Here is a 19,186-nt window from a genome sequence, read left to right as displayed (position 1 = left end):
TTTATTTGGGTAAAAGATGATGCCATTAATAGCTTCAGCCTTGAGCACAGAGCATTTCACAGGCCTGAATTTCCACTGTGAGCTTTCAATGTGAAGCTCTGTATTGATGGTCTGTGAGTTAATGTGTGCAATGATGAATCCAGGCTTTTTTCCCCCCCTCTAATGTTGGCCATTAGACTAGATCTGTTTGATCTTTGAGGGATGAATGACTTCCATCTGGAAATAAATATGATATTATTTTCCTGGAAAGTTATAGCAATAATTTCAGACTAAGCTTATTTATTATAATGATGTCTGCATAAGAAAGAGTGTGTAGAAATTACTAAAATTTTTGCTCTATTAGTAAAATATTCTGTCAACAGTTTATAAACTAGTCAGGAGTCACACTGATTAGTTTGCATATATCAGCTAATTGTGTTAAGGAAATTTGTAAAAAATAACATCTGATCTGAAAATAATATTCTGCTCTGGAAGTAGTTGCTTTCATAAACAGTTATTTCTACTGCTTTTTTTTTTTTTTTGGTGAAAACATAACTTTAAGGAAAGTATATAGCTCAGATAACTGAAATCTGGAAGATGTATTTTAGTAGTATAAAGATGTCTATTTTGATTCTTGGCCTACCTCACCTCTTTAATTAAAAACCTGGGAAGTGTAGCTCATGCAAACTGCAAGATAATTCCTGGAATATTGTCTACCATACAAAGCAATAATGGAATTTCAAAAGAACAGTTTCAAAGAGAGACTGAACTTTTGGAAAAACTGCCTAGAAATAATTCCCTAAGCAGTGCCATGTGAAACTTGATAAACTGAGTAGCTATGATAGCCTTTCTCTTCCGTGCTGCTAGATTTCCTACCACTTTGTAGTATGTGGGGAGAGATCAATGATGAGAGAAATTAATCATAGCGTCATTGAGTGAAGTTGTTTCTAACACTTGGGTGTTTTTTCTTTAACGTCCCCGTTAAAGAAGCGCAGGAGGTGAAGGGCAGAGCCGTTGGGACCCCGGCAGACGTGCTCTCCGTGAGCGGTGTTTCCCCACTGTTAAATGAGTCAGTATGGGTCTGATCTTCTGAAACTCTTGTTTTTATTAGACAACTCCATTGGACCAAGGCAAGCAGAAGCGTAAGAAATATCTAGCTTTTAATGCTGCTGGCCAAAGCTTATCCTTTTGATGAGAATCTTTGAGTTTTGATGGCAGATTGATTTCCCATAGAACAAATTGCACTACTGTCTTCTGCCACATGCCAATATTACCAATAATTTTTATTTCAGCTACATGCTGGCTATAGTCGCTTTCATCTCAATATCCATTTTTCTGTATTGGCACAGTACTTGTTGTCTTCCCCCTTGATATTTTTTCTCTTTATTTTTCCATTGCTTAATCCTCCTCCCATGGAAAAATAAAATGCCGAAGAAAACCAGGTTCTCAAAACCGATCTAACCAGTAGTGGTGATAGTCAGCCACACAGGTCCCCTGTTACTTTTGACTTTAAAATATTTCTTTTTAATGGGTGCTAATTAACTTCCTCTTTGGTTATTGGTAAATGTAAAATACTTGTTTGGGCTGTAATCTATACAACTACTTTTCAAGTCAAAACAGCAACTGAGTGACCAGAGCAACTTGGGAAATGGTGGTTTCTGTGTAATTGCACTCAGAGCAGTGTGTCATTTGTGCAGGGAAAGGTTCCTCTCCCCACATCCCCTCCCTGTTTTTTATGTTACTATAAATATACTAAAAAGCTTCTTTGTTACCAAAATACTATTGGTTGTTCCTGGTTTTATTGCACTGTACCAATTAGGAGCACCCAGAAAGCCTACTGTGAAGATGATACATTCTGTCTTTCAACTCATGCTTTGATGAAATGAGCAAACAGAAATGAGCCCAGTGGGCTTACATTAGACCTTATCTCTGGCTTGTTTCATAATCTTAATGTTATTGACATAAAAATGTCTGTATGTTCAGTTTGGCTTTTTTTTTTTTTCCAATACTATTAGAAAATTGTTTTAAAGAAGCCACAGAAATGTGTTTGTTTAAGATATACAATAATGTAGCTCATTCAAGTAAACAGCACTTAGTCTTGTGTAAATATATATTTGGATTGGTATATTTAAAGGCAGTCTTATTAAATAGGTAAGTTGAGAGCTTTATTTTGACTGAATTTGTTATTAGTAAAGTAATAAGTAGTGGCTCAGAAACAGCACAGTGTAATATGGCACTGCTACTTCTGTGCGTTTCTATGAGTGGTGAAAGATTATGACAAACATTATTAGTATTTGGCTTAATGCTTTTAAAGAATATTGTGCTTAATTAAGGTGATGGTTGGCATTTCTTGAAGAAGCTTCTCTTGGCTCAAATCTTGATTTTCCCACTGCAGCGCAAGCATCCCCGTTCTGAACAGTGGATGTGCCTCCAGCAAAAGTCTGGTGCAACTCATAGGGAAGCCTGAGGTTTCTAACTACTACTGCCTGATCTTTGGGAATGCTAAGGAGCAGCTTTATTCCTTTCCTTTGGAAAACAGTGGGTTTTGTGCCACAGTCTCTTGCTGCTGACAGATCTGAGAGCATCAGTCAGCGATGGCCTAGAGACGCCGTTCCAGCCGTGTGCGTGCGCCCTCAGTGAGGCTGCGACCTGAACAAAATACAGCCACACTGCCCCAAGCTCCCCTGCTTCATTGTGCACTGTAACTGCTCTTCTGGGACGTGGGTGTTTGCTGAAGACAGGCTGTTAGCCAAGGCCATCGCCCTCCTCATAGTTTTCTACGTATGAGCAGGGGAGTATGTTGTAGCTGTTTACATCCTTTCTGGAAAAGGAAGACTTTCTATGGATGATCTTAAAAAAGTGTCTTTCCTCCTGTTTTCAAATAATGGTAAATCACGCATCTTGTTTTATGGTTGAATGAGAAATGCCAGGAAGCTTTTTTCCATCTGGGAAAAATTACAATATTTCACAGAGTTTTCTTGTTATATGCATAGAGATGCTTTTAACTGCTCTGAGAAACTGAGTTTGCAGCCTGCTGAACATACTTGAGTCAACACAAGATTATTTAAGCGATTCTCAGTAGTGAAGACAGTCTCTTTCAAAAGTGGAAGAGCTGTCTTCTGAAAATCACGGCATGGCAGAATGCCTCATTTATCCTGTTTTATGACTGGAGTGGATGACGAGAGGATTTAGGGATGCCTGTGGAGTATTTTGTAGAAATCTTGAATCCAATCTTCTACTTTACAATGTCTGAAATTATTCTGAACAACTGCTTTTACCCACAAGTTTCTTAACTGCGAGCAACAGTGCACCCAAGTAGTGCAGTTCCTTGTCAAGCTGTTTTTTTGGTAGGATGGCTAATGGTAATTTTCTATGTGATAACTGGAAAGATAAGTAAAGGTATTTCTCATGAACAGAATCTCTGTTTATTGGCAGGCCTTTCCTTACTTTTACACGCATCAGAGCTAAAATATCCAGAGGAGGTCCAGGATATTTATGTTGCTAATGAGGTACAGAAATCATTCTGTGTCTGATGATACCGTTTTTGTGGCCTGGGATAGAAATAGGAGAACCAGTTGTTCATAGTAAAGATACTTTCGAACCAAAAATCCTGGTGCCTATTTTCTCTTCCCCTTTCTGGACTTTTAATACTGCATCTCAGACTGAGATGTCCTGATTCCTTCAACAGGAATTTTCAACAGTTAAGTTTCAGTTCCTCAGGGAATCAAATATTCATGTCTTTAGCCGTATCTTAAGAACGAGACAGCAATTTTTGGTTCATTTGCCTAGAAACCAGCACATCTCTAAGCAATTGGCAAACCAACAAAGACACAAAAAAATTTAGCTCCTCTCTTAGATGCTGTTTTGATCAGTCTCTCTTTTTCTCTCTCTGCTTATAAGTATTAGTATTGGCTGCTGAGGAGATGAGCAAGGAAGAAAGGCTTTTGTATGTGGTTCCTGCTATTTCTGTTAGGGATTCGAGATTCTTCCTTGCCAAACCCATGAAAATATAAGCAATCTGATTGATAAGCAGTGAGGCTAGAGGCTTTCCTGCCCAAAATTTTCTAGAAACAGGAGAAAACAAAACAAAACAACAATTCTAGTAAGTGCTTTATTGTAATTCATTTCATGTAATCCTATTTCAGATATATTAGAAGGAAGAGGGTTTCACTTTAGGACTGAATTTCTCAGAAGAGGGAGCTGTCTCTGCTCAAAAATACCAGATCACCTTATCACAATATTATATTTCCTTAGAGGTAGAGACCTTCTCCTGCCATGGCCAGTGTGAGATGCATAGCAAGAAACATCTTATACCCTGTTAATTATTAAATAAGACTTTAGTTTTACCTTATTTCCCTTATATGTTACTAAACTATATACCTAAATTAGTTCCTATAGGCCTTGTTTTACATACCAAAGATGGTATGTACTGAGAGGTAGTGAGACATGATAAAAAAGTGAATCTATCTTTGATATTTATTTAGTGCTGAATCTTAAAGTGTGATTAATGCTGAATTGTGTAACATGTTTCCTAGGAGTGAGAAACAAAACCTGCGTATCACTGTTCTTAGCTGGTTTCTTCACTGAACATTACTATGGAAAAGTATATTCTGACTTTGATCTTTGGCAAAATGTTTTGAAATATTTTGCTTAAGATTTGCTTTCCTGGAATGCGCCTGCTTCCCTCACCCTGAAGAGATTATCACGAAAATCTTTTTACTTTCATTTCTTTTAAGTTGAAGTTGCGTAAGAGCAGCCATTTACCTGCATTTTCAGTGTCAAATTGGAAGCAAGGGCAGGATGTTCACTTGTTTTTGCAGATGTGCAAAGATGATGCTGGACACAATGAACTAATGACAACTTCTAGGCCAAGATTATGTACTGGGAAATTTATGTAATCCTTAATTACCCCAAGGTATTACTGCTGACACTGGCTGTCATGTAGATCTAAGATGCCTCAGGAACATGGCAATTCTGTATCTCATGAGCTACATCTCATCTCTGCATTTCTTAAGCTTTTTTTCTTCTGTTTAAATTTTTGCATGATAAACTAATGCTTTTCCCTTCAGTTCGTTTACACTGAGATGATGATTTCTCCATCTCCAGTGATATAAGTGGTGTTATGACTTCATGCAAAAAAAAAAAATCCTTGAGAAAGAAAATCTTTTAGTGTGTGTCCTTTTAAATAAGATCAAAAACAACTTCACCATTGTGAGAAAGAGAGAAGTCTTTTTTTTTTTTTTTTTGAATTTCGTAGTAGAATGATGGTGTCTTAAAACCAAGAACCTTATTTACATTCTTGCAGTGATAAAAATGCAGTCATCATCTGCCTATGTTGAATTCACATTGTAGTTACCCCATGGGTGCTAGTGATTCCTTGATTACAAACAGAAGAGCAGTCTGTTGCGTATCTGAAGATGGCTGAAAATGCAGAGCAGTCTTTCAGTAGGTAGAGGTGAGCAGTGTGTGTGTTTGTTCATTCGTTTGGATGAAGTTGGACATGGGGGGACTTGGGGCAAGAACAATTCTGTAAATGGGCATTTCCTTTAGTTTCCTGGGAGAAACAGCTGTTCCTGAGCATTCCCTGAGCATCACTGTGCTGTGTGTGATGGCTTTTAATACAGATAGTGATGGCTTTTTTCTGCCAAAGGCAGACACAATTTCCATATGACTGCGGCTTTCAGGTTTCTTCTGAAATAGGAGTCATTTCACAGGATGAAAGTATACGTGCTAGCAATTGAATTGTGTGTGTTTTTTTGTTTTGGCTTTACTTTTGTTCCCTTTCTTTAAAAAATGTATCTGTGGATTCGGGGCACATTCCACCTGCATCTGATTCAGAAAGCCACAAAATTAGAATTGCATTCATGCTTTGATCCACCGCTCCGAATGTCCTAAGTTGCCTCTGCTTTGCTGTACTGGAGGAATGAGTGCTTATGGAAGGAAAATAGGCAATATCGCTGCATTCACAAGGGTAACTTGCTTCTGGTCACAAAACTGGTGGACAGAGGACAAGGGACGAGGTGGTAGAATAGGGAGAGCAAGGTGTCCTCTGCACCTCGCAGAGGTGACAGAGACGGGGCTTTGGGGTGAACCCGCTCCTGTTTGTGGTGCCAAATCAAAATGTTTCTCTCTCTTTTTTTTTTTTTTTGAGTACAGGTAATATGTAGGCATGAAATTACAGCAAGGCTGTCTTTTATAATTGCCAAAATAAATCAGCTCTTAAAACAGTAAACAGCAAGATGAGCACTGTAATCAAATTATTATTCAGAGCGTGCTGAAGATAACCAGAACCTAATTCCAGGAATCACTACTTTCCCCTGGTATTATTTTAAAGAATTAAAGCTGCAGAAAGTGAATATTGTGTGTTGGGTAACAGGATTAGTAGCGTATTACCTCATGAATTACATGTTCTGGCTTCGACATCTGGAGGTCGTTCTTAAAGTGCTTCTTTGTGTGATTACTGTCAACTGATTATTTTTTTTCCGAGCTACGATTGCAGAGAAGTCTCTCTTAACTATTTCACTGCGTAATGTAATATAGGAGACACCTTCAACAACTACTTAAGCACTGCAGCTGGGAAGGTCCAGTGTCTGGGGAAATGCTTGGAGATAAGTTTGCATGGTTTGGTGCTTTTTTGCTTTTCCTGTCTGTAACCTGTTTCTCTCCTGTTTCTTGGGGGAACTAAGGGTCCTTCCCAAGTAAATTGAAACTCATTCTTAATATTATTTATTTTTTATTTATTTTCAATAATACTTTTGGAGTAACACTTAAGGTCACATGTTCCATTGCTACAAACTGATAGGAAAAAGTAATTCGTATTTCTCAAAAATGCACAACCTAAGTTGAACAGCAATAATGAAAGTGCCTTCCTTTCTTGGCTTGTTTCATTAGTTAGTCTTTCCTGGGTAAGAAGGTCTTTGAGAGACTTATCCACCATGATGACCTGGAAATGTTACTAGGATGAAGCACCTCTCTTGCATGCATGTCTTTGATTTCATATGTCTAAATGACCTTATCTTCAAGCTCATTTATTCTGGAAGGTTTAGAAAAGAGCAGCTTTCACCAGTAATATATCTAGTGATTCTGTTCATAGAGAAGAGAAAGGTGAATGAAAGATGAAGTTTTCCTATCAACAGAACAGCTAATAAACTGATGCAAATAAAGCAAACACACAAAAACCTGGGAAAGGATTTAAACTTTATTAAGGAGGTGGATTCTTTCCTAGTTTGAAGAACTCTTCAGGAAAGAAAAAGCACACCAGTGGGGAGTAATATGCTAAGCTGAAATAGTTCTGTAGGTGGCACCATCCCTTAACAGGGGGGGTCTTTGTGATTTAGCCTTAAATGGTTTTACAGTTTGAAGTTTTATAGTCTCCTAGTGCCCGTCAGTAGGAGGAAACAATTTATTGGTCAGTGTAGTCTGTAAAGCAATTTTTTAATGAGAAGGAATTTCAGTATAGAACTTACTTTGTTCTTATGATGTCCAAGAAACATCTCCTAGAAAGAGCATACGAGAATATTAGGTGGTTTCTGACATTGATGCATCCAAGATACCAAGCTTCTACACATTTTGGCACAGTACTGAAGCTGCATTTGTGGTAATTTACATCAGATTACCAAAACCTCATTAGTGATATTGTTTAACCATTTGTGTCTCGAGTAATCTACGTCACGGACACAAGTCACATAAATTCACCAGGTCATTCTAAACCTTGGCAGATGGAAACTGAAAATCCAAGGCATTGCTCTGCTCTGTGGGTTCTGCAGAACTCCCAGATACCTCTTGCAGCTGTTTGTATTTTCATGAATGTGTCTCCAGGCTTTCTCGGAAACATTCAAGCCCTGAATGTTACTTGACTGGGACGTCAAGACAGTAAATAAAGTTATAATAACAAAAATTACTTTAAAGATATAAACTGAACAGACAGTGGTGTTCTTCCCTCTACTATGCTGTTCTTTTATTTGATAACTGAGTAAAATTGAAATACCTTCGGTATCAGGAAGCAGGTAGTATGGTATTACAGGAAACATGCTATTATATCACCAGCTTCTGTCTTGCCTGGATGAATTATATTTATGGGGAAAATGAGGGCCTGAAAAGCTCACAACTAAAAGATCAGTGGCTGTAGGTAAGTTTTCATGTTATAGGGCCTTTCTCAGTGGGACCTTATTGATACTTGTTTTGATTTCTGATGAGATTTTATTAAGAAGGAAGACTTTTGAAAGAATACATGTAAACTAGATAGGGGAGTCATTGTTGAATGGGGCACTGAAGTTTCTAAATAGGTCGGGGCAATTAAAATGGCTCGTATTTGTTTCTGTCCCTGGTTGAACCCTACCTTGGGACCTGTAGGGGTGGCTCATCGAAATGCTGTAGAATAGAAGAGGAAGTGCCACAAGGACCCGATTGGTAGCGTGGTCACCATCTTTCAGGCAGGGATGTGCAGCTTTTCTGCCTCATGTCTTTTTAGCCTCTTCAATACAGTCCTTCAGTTAAAAACAAATGCAGAACACTTTTTATGCAAGTGATGCCAGTTGGGAGCCCAGTAAGGATCACTGTCTGGGACTGGGGCAAGGATAAACTATTAGGAATTACTGTACAGTTGCAGAATGGAGAATTTGCTGATTCAGCTCTTGCAGAACTGTATAGTTTTGGTAGGAATGCATGTAGCGTTCTTACACGACTCTTTCTTAAGACCTTTGCTGATGTTATTTTGCCAATATTTCCAAATGGGTCTGTGAGATTGACAGAACCATCTTACATTCTATGGACCAGCAACAAATTATCTTACTTTTTTTTTTTTTTTAAAAAAAAAAAAAGTTAAGAGAATGTTGGTTTAATTAAATTATACTGCTTCAAAAACAAAGAGCACAGCTGCAATGTGACAAATGTACTGTGCTAAAGCTAGAGGGGAATCTTCATCTGTCCTTGAAATTAAGATCAAATTTCTAATTTAATTTAAACTGCAGGATGAAATCTATGGTAGCTATTGGCCTGGATATGATTTCTCTGCAGCTTTATATAAGTATATAAATTCAGTTGACTGACTCTTGATTTCGGTCCTTATAGAGAGTAATATAGCTCAAATTTCTGAATAAAAGATTACTATGTCAATTAAAAAATTAGAATCCATTTCAGAATTTCCTGAAAAGCTTTTTCTAGTTTCAGGCAGTTTTTTCAAATGAGAACCATGCTGGAAGTATGCCAATATTGTTTGTACTTTTTTCAGAAGAGCTAATCATTATCCATGTTAAATGATGCCACCTGTTAAAAGCAGAATGATAAAAACCCCTTCTTGAAGCATGAAATATGAATTAATTCCATCTCTGTGTTTCAGAAATATTTCTGCAGAAGAGGATAATTAAGCAGAGAAAATGAGTGCATTTAAGAGTATACTATGTCTGGCTCATATTTTCAGGATCACTGATGATTCTCATGTTCATTTCATGAGGAATCTGTCCCATCTGTGCAGTTCTGATCCATTCCTTGTTGTAGCTGAGCACTAACATCTTATCCTGGAGACTGAGCATAAGAAAATAGGGCTTTGAAGGAGATGGACAATACTCTAATGCACTGTCACTCTTTTGTTTTTCAGAATCCTCCAGCCATACCACAAGAACAATAATGGTGAGTACAGAGGAGTTACAAGTACAGGTCTATCTATGCAGCTGAGATTTGCTTTGGAAAAAAAGTGCACAGTGTAGTATTCAAGACTGCTGGCACGCTTTCTTGTACAATATGGAGAGATAAAATGAGTCTGTCTGCCACCACATTTCATGGAAAACTTTGGGGAAAAGAATGTGAGACTGAATAACTTAAGAAATGACAGTGCTGTGGGTTTGAGCACAATAACATCCACTTACAGTTACAGTTCAGTATATTTTTGTTTAAATAATTTTAGTTATTATGTTCATAATATCTCTTGCATTTTATATTTGTCACATGTTTCAGAGCACAATTCAGAACATCTGCTGGGTAATTACTTGTGTCACAGTCCTGTAAGGCTGGTTTCTGAATTTACCTGGAGTTTAATAACTTGAGTTTTAGAAGCAGAGAAATATTAAAAGATAATCACATTTTTGAAAATGTATCTAAAACCTTCCATGCAAAAATATGCCATAGTTTTAGAGTCTATCTTGGGTTTTTTATAGGGTGAGAAACTGCAACACTTTCTGTTTCAAACTGGCATTAGAAGCTGGGTAACAGCCAAAAAATATTCACATAAAGAAAATTCTCTGACTAGGAATGATTTGTGCCCATCTTGTGGGGATTCGCCCTGCCTACGCTCCCTATTAAGTGTCCCACCAAAATATGGCTAAACTTTAGAGAGATAAGAAAAAGGATTTTTAAATAACTTGAGGTTTTTGAGGCTCTTCAGTCGTCAGCCCAGAACACCCTGCTGACAACCCTGGGGCAGGTTGCCTGGGCTCATGCTCTGCAGTCAATGTCCTTGCCTTTAAATCAATACAAGTACAATTAAGAACAAATATGCTGTGAAGATGCTGTGAAGATGTCCTGTCCTCTCTGCAATCAAAACATAGCTGGGTGTGTAATGGAACATTTCTTACTCATCTGTGCGTAGGGAGAACACCTTCCCATCAAGAAAGCCAGAAAATACATATTATTCAATGCATTAGAAATAATATGAGAATATGCAGTACAGTAAAGTGCAGGCATCTTAAAGTGATATTGTTGAAATACATTTTTGAATGAATACTGCAATAAGTAAGCAATTATTTTAAAATAAATTCCACTTTTTTTCTGACTGATTATGGTATCTGTGAAAGCTGATATAAAGTTAGTCTTTAGTCATATAGAATGAGAGCAGCAAATCTGTACACTGCCTCAGCTGCTTTGTGGTGAAAAAGCTTTTGTCTCCAGAACAAAGCAATTGAAATGCTTTCACGTTACATTTATAGGTGGTGAAATAACATAAGTAAGACATTATACCTTTGGAGAAAAGGCCAAGTTTAAGATTTATGTTTAAATCAGAGTCAGTGAGGAAAACAGTCTAACAGTCTGCTTTGCTTTGGAAAAAGAAGTGCTATTCTTTTTTTCCTGAGAACATTATATTTATTTTTACCTTTATTTTTTTTAATCTCCAAGTAATTCTGCTTTTGTATTTAAATATGACAGTGATGGCTCTCTTCTTTTAGTTTCCTGTTCATAAGAAATCATAAGCGAGGCGTGTGTCTGTGTATATTAGTGTGTGTTGGGGTAGGTGGGGAGGGGGGCAGTCTTCGAAATTTTGAGGATAAAATAGATTTCCTGTTATTCTGCAGATAAACATCTGAGTTACTCTTTCATTACTTACTGGTACAAGGATTGCCAATAAATATTTACTGCAAAATGCTGCCTTTAAAGACATGGTTTATCCAGCAGTTATAAAGCTTGTGTAGCCTTCATAAAATGACAGAACCTAGAAACATTGTAGTGTTTAAGCAATGATGCCTTGGGAAGTCAACAGTATTTTAGTTTTTGCATGTGCAGAGAAGTATTTGACTCGAATTTTCGTCGTGATAACTGCCCTGTGTATTTTGTGCTGAACTGAACAGGTCAGTATGGTTTGAGGCACGGAGCAGTGGTGATTCGCCCCTGGTGTGTGGGATCCTGATCCTAGCCGTTTAGGGGCAAGTCAAAATTAAAACATGGTCCCTAACGCTGGAGAAAAAAGATCTTGTTTTCCCTTATCTTTAAGTGCAATAGAATTAATTTATTCAAATAACTTAAAAGCACTGAGGCAAAAGGGGAGGGGAAAAAAGGAAAACTAATCCTTATGATGCAATGGGAATGAACTGATATTGTAACCCTTACACTATTTTATATAATGTTATATCTTGCCTGAAATAATGAGTTCTGTTCTAATAAAAGCAGAGAAAACAGAAGTTCAGAACTAATAATGACATCCATCTCTGCCAAGGGAAAAGGTATTATAACAACTTTTTCTTCCATGAGGCTCAGCTGTTTTTCAGAATTTGTGCCATAGGAAATGCACTGTACCTCGTGTGTTTCCTGAGCGTGTTTTGCCAGTGATCACATATATCTTGAATAAAGGAAACATTCAGTTGTGTATTAGAAAGGAACCTGGAAAAAGAATAAAGCCATCGTATTTGAGAACTTAAACCCATTTTGGACTGGGGAAGCACAGGAAAAAAAAATTCCTTTGGAGACTTGAATGTTCTTCTATAATATATAGTACTGTCCATCACTAAGCAAAAGTAAATCTAATGGCAGTCCTATAAAATCTGATCTGATTTCCATTCATATATTTTTAAAAATATTATCCACACCAGGAGCTCATCAGCTGAAGGCCTGTACGAGTTTCTAATTCAATCCAAAGAATGTATTTTATCATGAAGTTACTCTAAATAACAGCTGAGTTGCTTCTGTTAGTCTGCCCTTTCCTTTTGCCTCCCCACCAAAACAAACACACAAAAAAACAAACCATCAAAACCAAACTGCAATTTAGGCACTTAAGGAAAACATGGAAAAAAATAAGCAAATGCTTAAAGGACTGTAGTGGAAGATTTATGTTCCCAACTATGTGCAGCAGCAACTGATTTCACCATAAACCTTATTTGTCTGTGAGATAAAGGAAGATGATTTAAGTCTAAGAAAGTTCTCTCTGACTCATTCAAATTTGACGTCTTGTCACCCTTTCTATTGTTGCATGTGTTTTTGCATCAAGTCTAAGGAGTCATAGTGGAATGTTCAGGTATTTGCTCAGTTTTTTTTCAGTTAAAATACTGAACACTAACATTTTTTCCTTCAATGTTTAAAATTTATCCTGCTGGAAGGGAGCAAGTGGTCTGGATTTAGGGTATCTTGAAAGTTGCAACATAATGTGAATAGAATGCTTGGAATATGAGTGTAAGAATTTATGGGGAGAAAGAAGGCTCTTCTGTTTTTGGCTGTTATATTTTCCTCATATGATTTGAGAGATCAGTTTTGACTTCTCTTCTGCTATTTTTGTGTGTGTGACCAGCCTTTCCTAAGTTTTTCTCTACTTTGAGGCTACTCATGTGACTGTGCAGAACTGTGCCAATTTTGTGAGCTTTTAAACATGCTATCCCTAATGGATAATACTTTGTATTTTTTTCACCAAGAATAATACTTCTCCCTAATAAAATGTGATGATGAATGCATGGTAGATAAAGTAAGCAGAACTACACTACCCATACTATATGCTACCTTATAGCATGTCCGTTTGGATCAAACAGTGTTATTTATAAATCCTGGTAGTAATTGTCCATTATGTCCATTTTGTTTTGTATCAAACAAAACTCTTATTTCCAATATTAATATATTCTTGGCTAGGTATTCTTCCAAAATGCAACCTATAGGCCACAAAGAAAATGATGTTTTTACTCTCTACACTTACGCCTATGAGAAAGTAGCCTCTCTCTTTAGATCCAAGTACTTAGTGTCTTGTTGTACAATTATTCCAGGTTAAGGTTTAGTGGGAATTAATGCATCATTTCATGTTTAATACTACCTGTATTAAAATAAAGGCAGCAGTACTGCAGTCCTCTCTCATATATGATGACTTGTGAGTGAACTTAAGAAACATAGTGACATCAAGGTAATATAAACATTTGTTATCCTCCTTCCGTCTAAGTTAGCAGCAGGACCAGCCCATTTGTCTTATACTGGTTTGGGTTGTTTTTATTAAAACACGAAGTCAGAGAGACCGAGAACCCCAGAAGTGAGAGCTGTGGATTTTTTTGTAATTACTGTTTTTTTTGAATGATTTTATGTAGGCTGCCCTTAACAGCAGAATTGGTTGACAGATTTATGCTCAATCTCAGGTAAATATTTCTCCCGTTTTTTGTTATGATTTCAGCATGCTGCTCCCCACGTTCATATGACCAACGGTAAGGCCTTGCAAGCCAGTGCAAGTGCCTTTAAGGCAAGCACGATTCCAGTGATCAAGAGACAGAGGCAAAACTGGCTCGATGCTTCAGATGATGGTTTCTTTATAGCTACAGAAGAGACCAGGTAAGCAAAATGGAAGCTAAGCAGAGATAAGGCTTCACTGTGTGTTTTTGATCCATTATTTGAATACAGCTTTTGTCATAATTACTTGAAATTGTATTGCAATGAAGAGCAACGGTGCATCAAAATATACACACAAATTTGCATCTCTAGTACTAATATTATCAGCTTTACACCAGCAACCCTTGTCTAGTTAGGGCATCTATCTGTGGAAAAGTTTAGAGCTTTTTAATTGTTGCTAATTGTAGATCTTATTCAATGAAATTTTAAGGTCTCTCCGATCATTCAACAAAACCTAAATGAATCTGCAGCACAGGCTCCCACTCTAAAACTTTCAGAATTTAAGCTTCCATATATGCAGTGGACAATAAAGTACAGCCGATAGCATCTCTTCCAGGATATACTTCTTTTATTAAAAAAAAAAAAGAAAAAAAAAAGAAAAAAAAAAGAGATAGTCTCTCTCATTTTGTTATTTAGAGATTAACTGGTAGAATTTAATGGACTCTTGTTTTTCCCAAAAGAGTTTGATACCCCCAGAAGAGTCACTGGCTTTATGGAGGCCACTGTTTTCCTTTCTTCGTCTGTTCAAACCTGGTCATTCCCCTGATTAAAAAATCTGACTAAGACAGGCTGTTCTTGTAACCTGTGGTTATGAGGTTACAAATGGCACATTATTTAAAACCCTTCGTAATCTTGCTTAACTTAAAGCAAGAGGATTATTATGACAAGTAGCACCAGGCTGCTCTTCAATTGTGTGATTATTTCCCAAGCCTGGAAAGGTTGGTCATTGAATAGAAATGTCCATAGTAAAATGAGGGAAGAGGAGTAGTGTAAGCCAATATGCACATTTCCTTGGTTAATTCTCTATTTATTTCAGTTTATGGTAAATGCTGTTAGGGAAGTTAAAACACTAGAATGTGACAATTTGGTGGATATTTCAAGACCAAATAAATATGGCCCTCTTTTATTTTTAAATGAGCAATTCAAATATTCAAAGAAATCAGAGAAATTGCTGAGAGGATGTGCTGATAGGATTAGACTTATGCATCACATCTAGCCCAGGTTACCAGTAGTCACTATTTTGAGAATTGTTTGATAGCCTCTATACAAAGAGTAGTAATATCAAATTAATCCCTCATGGCTCTTCTATCTAAAAGTGAGGCTGCTAACCTAAGCCACTGGTTTAAAAATCAATAATTTTGAGGGTTTTTTTATAGAATATAGAGAGGTGCCTGTCAAAGGTTGAGATGAGCCCAAGATGTCTCTCTCCTGACTGATCTCAGAGGTAGCTTCAATGACTGGTTTAGATGTTTTTATTTTGAACTGTTGTGAGATGAATTTTTTCTCTTTGAAAATATTCATGCTTGGCAGCCTTGTCAGTGCCCGATCTCACAAATCCCCTGTGCCCACCTCCACGGCTGTGGTCACCATTCCCAGACAGGGTGGAGGTGCGGCAGCAAGGCAAGAACTTGCACTGGCTCCATCTCTACTCCAAATCTTTAAAAATTTAATGACTGACTTGAAATGCCTTTGTGCCTTAAGGCACTAGACCTCGATGACAGCCCTTCATGAAAGGTGATCGTTATAAAACGGACACCTGTGCCCATGCTGAAGAAGTGCCACGGGGCACGCTCAGGGACGAACAACCCTAGTTAGGCTGGCCCTCAGTCTGGCAGGAGCTAACACTGTAATTCCATGCAAGTTCAGTTCTTCCTTTTGGGATAGCAGCACAGAAGGAGTAATAGTGCCCAATTCTTACCTGTCTTCAAAACAGCAACTTTTTATCCCTTGAAAGACCATTTCACCCAAGATCTGATCCTTCCCTCTCCCAGGTCTTTTACTTTTTTCCCATCCCAGTTGATTCCTTCCCAACCTCAGGGTCACTTTCTCCTTTCATACGTTTTACTTTGAGCCTTTGCTTCCCTCCACTCATATTCCAAGATTTTCTCTCTCCTGTCAGCTCTCACTTGCCTCCCACCGTCACAGTTGAAGTGGAAAGCACTACCCCCATAATGGTTTGGCTGTTAGGACATGGTGACAGCTGAATGGGGGAAACAGGAAGCAATAGGCTAATGCATTAGTCCCTTATGTGCCTTTAATGACAGAAGTCAACCTGTCCCTTATAGAAGCACACACAGGCACATATAGCCGTGCATGGCCATGGCAGGTTTGACTGCAGCATGACAGAAGCAGGAAGAGATATCTGAGGAGAAAGGGGCTTTGAGGAAACAACACAAATTTATCCTCTCCTGCTATAACTAGACAAGAAATTGTGGCCAGTTTGTAGCCATTAGGTGTTTCAATATGTGCTGAACGCGCAGCACAGGAATAATCATCCCATTCAAGTCAAGGCAGTAACTTGCGCTTTAAGCCACATGTTTACAGATTGTGCTGCATTAGGATCCTATCTGTTTTATAATACATATTTACTCATTAAAAATACATATTAAAAAAAAGCTAATTGCTAACAGCCTACAAAAGGAAAAATATTGGCATTTTTGTTTGTACAGTGAATTAAAGTTTGTGATGCATAGTTCTACAAAATATGAGAAAGGGAGTCTAGAGGATAAATTCTGTCAGTTGTTTACCTAAAAAATCATGCTGCGTTAGTTGGTTGATACTATCTGAGAAAATAATGAGATATGGCTGACAAACTACATGCACTGCTAGGCTATTTCATGCTAGCCAACCTATCTCTTTTCCTCTCCCGAGTCTACATTTTATTACCTATCAGTAGCTGAGAATGTGTATTTGTGCCTATTGTCCTATTTTAGAAGAGATTTAAAAAAATTATTATCTTCCCTGGAATGCACTTTATTAAGTCGTAATGTGCGTCCTCACACATTTAAAAGCTGCTTAACCTGTAAGCAGGTTCCCCCCTGTGGTGCATGAGCGCTCGCACCCCGGCGGCCATGTCAGCACAGCTGCCCTTAGCGCTCCCTGGGCTGCAGGCCCAGAGGCCTCCAGGTGCCCGGCCAGCACAGAGCTGGGTCCCTGGTGGCCCCTGGCCAGCTCGGCGACGGGCAGAGCCACCTTGTGCCTGCCCGTGTATGGATCTACACGTGGGTCATTCCTGAACGCCCCTCGCCACGCTCAGGAAGCGGCAGCCGCGCGAGTCCTGCTCCCTTGGGCCGCAGGGCCTGCGCGGGGCCTGGTCTGCACCACGAGAACAGGCGGCGCTTCAGGCGACGCTTCGGTTGACATTACACCATAATGTGGTGTTAAACTCTGCTGCTTTTAACGTTTTTGTGTAGTTCTCTTTTCTCACCCTTTTTGAATGAAATTCAAATCCTTATTGTGAAATAGCTTGCTCAATATTTTATTCCAAAGTGCAAAATCTGTTTACATAATTCATTGCGAAATCACTCTTTAAAGAGCCTTACATTTATTACTACTTGTCAAGGGAGTCTCCTTTTATATATATATATATATATATATATATGTATGTATTTATGAGATGCTCAGATTTTCCTAGCACTATGCGTATGATATGTATAATCAACAAAATGTCTCAAAACTCTAAAAGGATTTTGTTCAGGGGCATTATACTAAATCACTTTTGCTACAACCCTTCTTGGGCTTTATTCCTCCTTTGTTGAATAGGTATAGTGCTTATTCTGTTGTAGACTCCATTGGAAGTTAGTGCTGGAATGACTGCATTATGTGACTCTTCATACCGTATTACCATTTTGGGACTTACTAATGGTGTAAATAGGACAGTTCCTATTACGATACCCAGCTGTTTAATAAAAATGTAATATATCAGCTTAATATCTGTTGAATTATATGGGGCATAATTATAATCTGTGAAGAAAATTATAATAATATAGTTGTTGGTTATCATGGAAAATGTGTCTGCTGCTTAAAACTTTACTTCCCAATTCTAGGTATGCTATGGGCATACATTTCCTATATATGTGTTCCATCCATAAAAGCAAATCTGTGCGTGATCATATTTGTTTAGGGGCATCTAGACATTGTGTGGAAAATTACATTTTCTTCAGCATTTGCGTTATAAGAAATATATGAAAATGATTGGCTGAATGAGTTATAGCAGCAGAATCCATATGCTTTCCCTTCATGGGCCAAAAAGCATATTTGCATGTAGAACTACTGTTGAATGACTCGATGCTTGTTTCCTTTCAGTGCTGAAGCAGTTAGAAACCTTCTCACGGTAAGTGCAACCCCATTGGGAATGAGTTAACTACAACTGTTAAAATTAGAACATGATCTTCAGTTGTTAACAGCAGACTTTGCTTCCTTTTTGCTGATAATTTACTTGAGAGGCATCCCTGAGGCAGTATTATATAGGCAATTTTCCTATTCTTCACATAATGTTCTTTCTCCCAAATAAAAAGCTTCCCTTGGTTTGCTGATATACTGTATAAGGATTTCACAATTGCAGTGATACAACTCGTTTTTACTTATGCATGTGAGCAAAAGCACAAAAAGATTAAAACCAAAGTTGCATGTTGAGAAACGGAGAGGATGCAAGGCTGATGCACAACTTTAGCAAAATGTTGAGTCTTGCTTTGCCACGTGTGGTCGGGTTCCCTTGCAGAGCCGGGAGAGACCAATTGCAAAGCTGACACTAGTGCCTAAGGGCTGTACCAGGGCAAAGCCTAACGTGCACCTTTAAAAGTCAGGCAAAGCCAAATCACGTAAGTGGTGCCCATATTGTCTATACGCTGCCACTGTCCCTTCTCCCTCCCACACGTGTTTTAGTCTATGCTTAAAAGAGGTCAGCTCCAGTGTTTGAGTTACCTCGTGTGGCTTGTTGCTGGGATAAAGAAAAAAGCCAAGGAGTAAGGCCCCAGTGCTTAGGGCCCATATTATAGGGTGTAGATGCAGGTGTAGATCAAAGTCAGAATTCCAGTGCTCATTTATTGCTTCTTCTGCTTCACAAATGCAATTTCATACCACAGAAATCCTCATCAACATTTTTTTAATGTGTGCTCAACTGAGCACAAAAAATTGTGCACCTGTTTTTAACCTACACTCAGAGATGACCTCTGCTTTTCACAAAAATGAGGCAATTTGATTTGAATTTTGACCCTGTTTTTGAACCATATTTGGACATAGTGCATTTTCATGCCTTATTTGCATGGAATGGTGACCACTAGACCCTGATGCTGCAATGACTTGCATGAAGATGCACGGCTGTGCTCTTGGAGAATCGACTGCGTGCTTGAGAATGCTATACACCGACTAC

At 38.2% G+C, this 19,186-nt stretch overlaps 1 protein-coding gene across 2 annotated transcripts in view; it reads left to right on the top strand.

Moving 5' to 3' along the window:
* MTA3 (metastasis associated 1 family member 3) overlaps positions 1 to 19,186 on the top strand; it is a 120,078-nt gene that overhangs the window by 86,925 nt on the left and 13,967 nt on the right. Inside the window, exons 17-19 of one of the 2 annotated variants that reach the window (XM_088527409.1) lie at positions 9,575 to 9,606; positions 13,823 to 13,977; positions 18,121 to 18,148. In XM_088527409.1, coding sequence (XP_088383535.1) covers positions 9,575 to 9,606; positions 13,823 to 13,977; positions 18,121 to 18,148 — 215 coding nt within the window. The remainder of the gene's footprint in view (positions 1 to 9,574; positions 9,607 to 13,822; positions 13,978 to 18,120; positions 18,149 to 19,186) is intronic. The other variant, XM_088527407.1, reaches the window with a different exon arrangement.

The sequence above is a fragment of the Tinamus guttatus genome, unplaced genomic scaffold, assembly GCF_059628265.1.
Source record: "Tinamus guttatus ecotype Peru unplaced genomic scaffold, ASM5962826v1 Tinamus_guttatus_pri_ptg000286l, whole genome shotgun sequence".
Taxonomy (NCBI): Eukaryota; Metazoa; Chordata; class Aves; order Tinamiformes; family Tinamidae; genus Tinamus; species Tinamus guttatus.
Note: the sequence above shows the minus strand (reverse complement) of the source record. Positions and strands in the feature narration are given on the sequence as shown.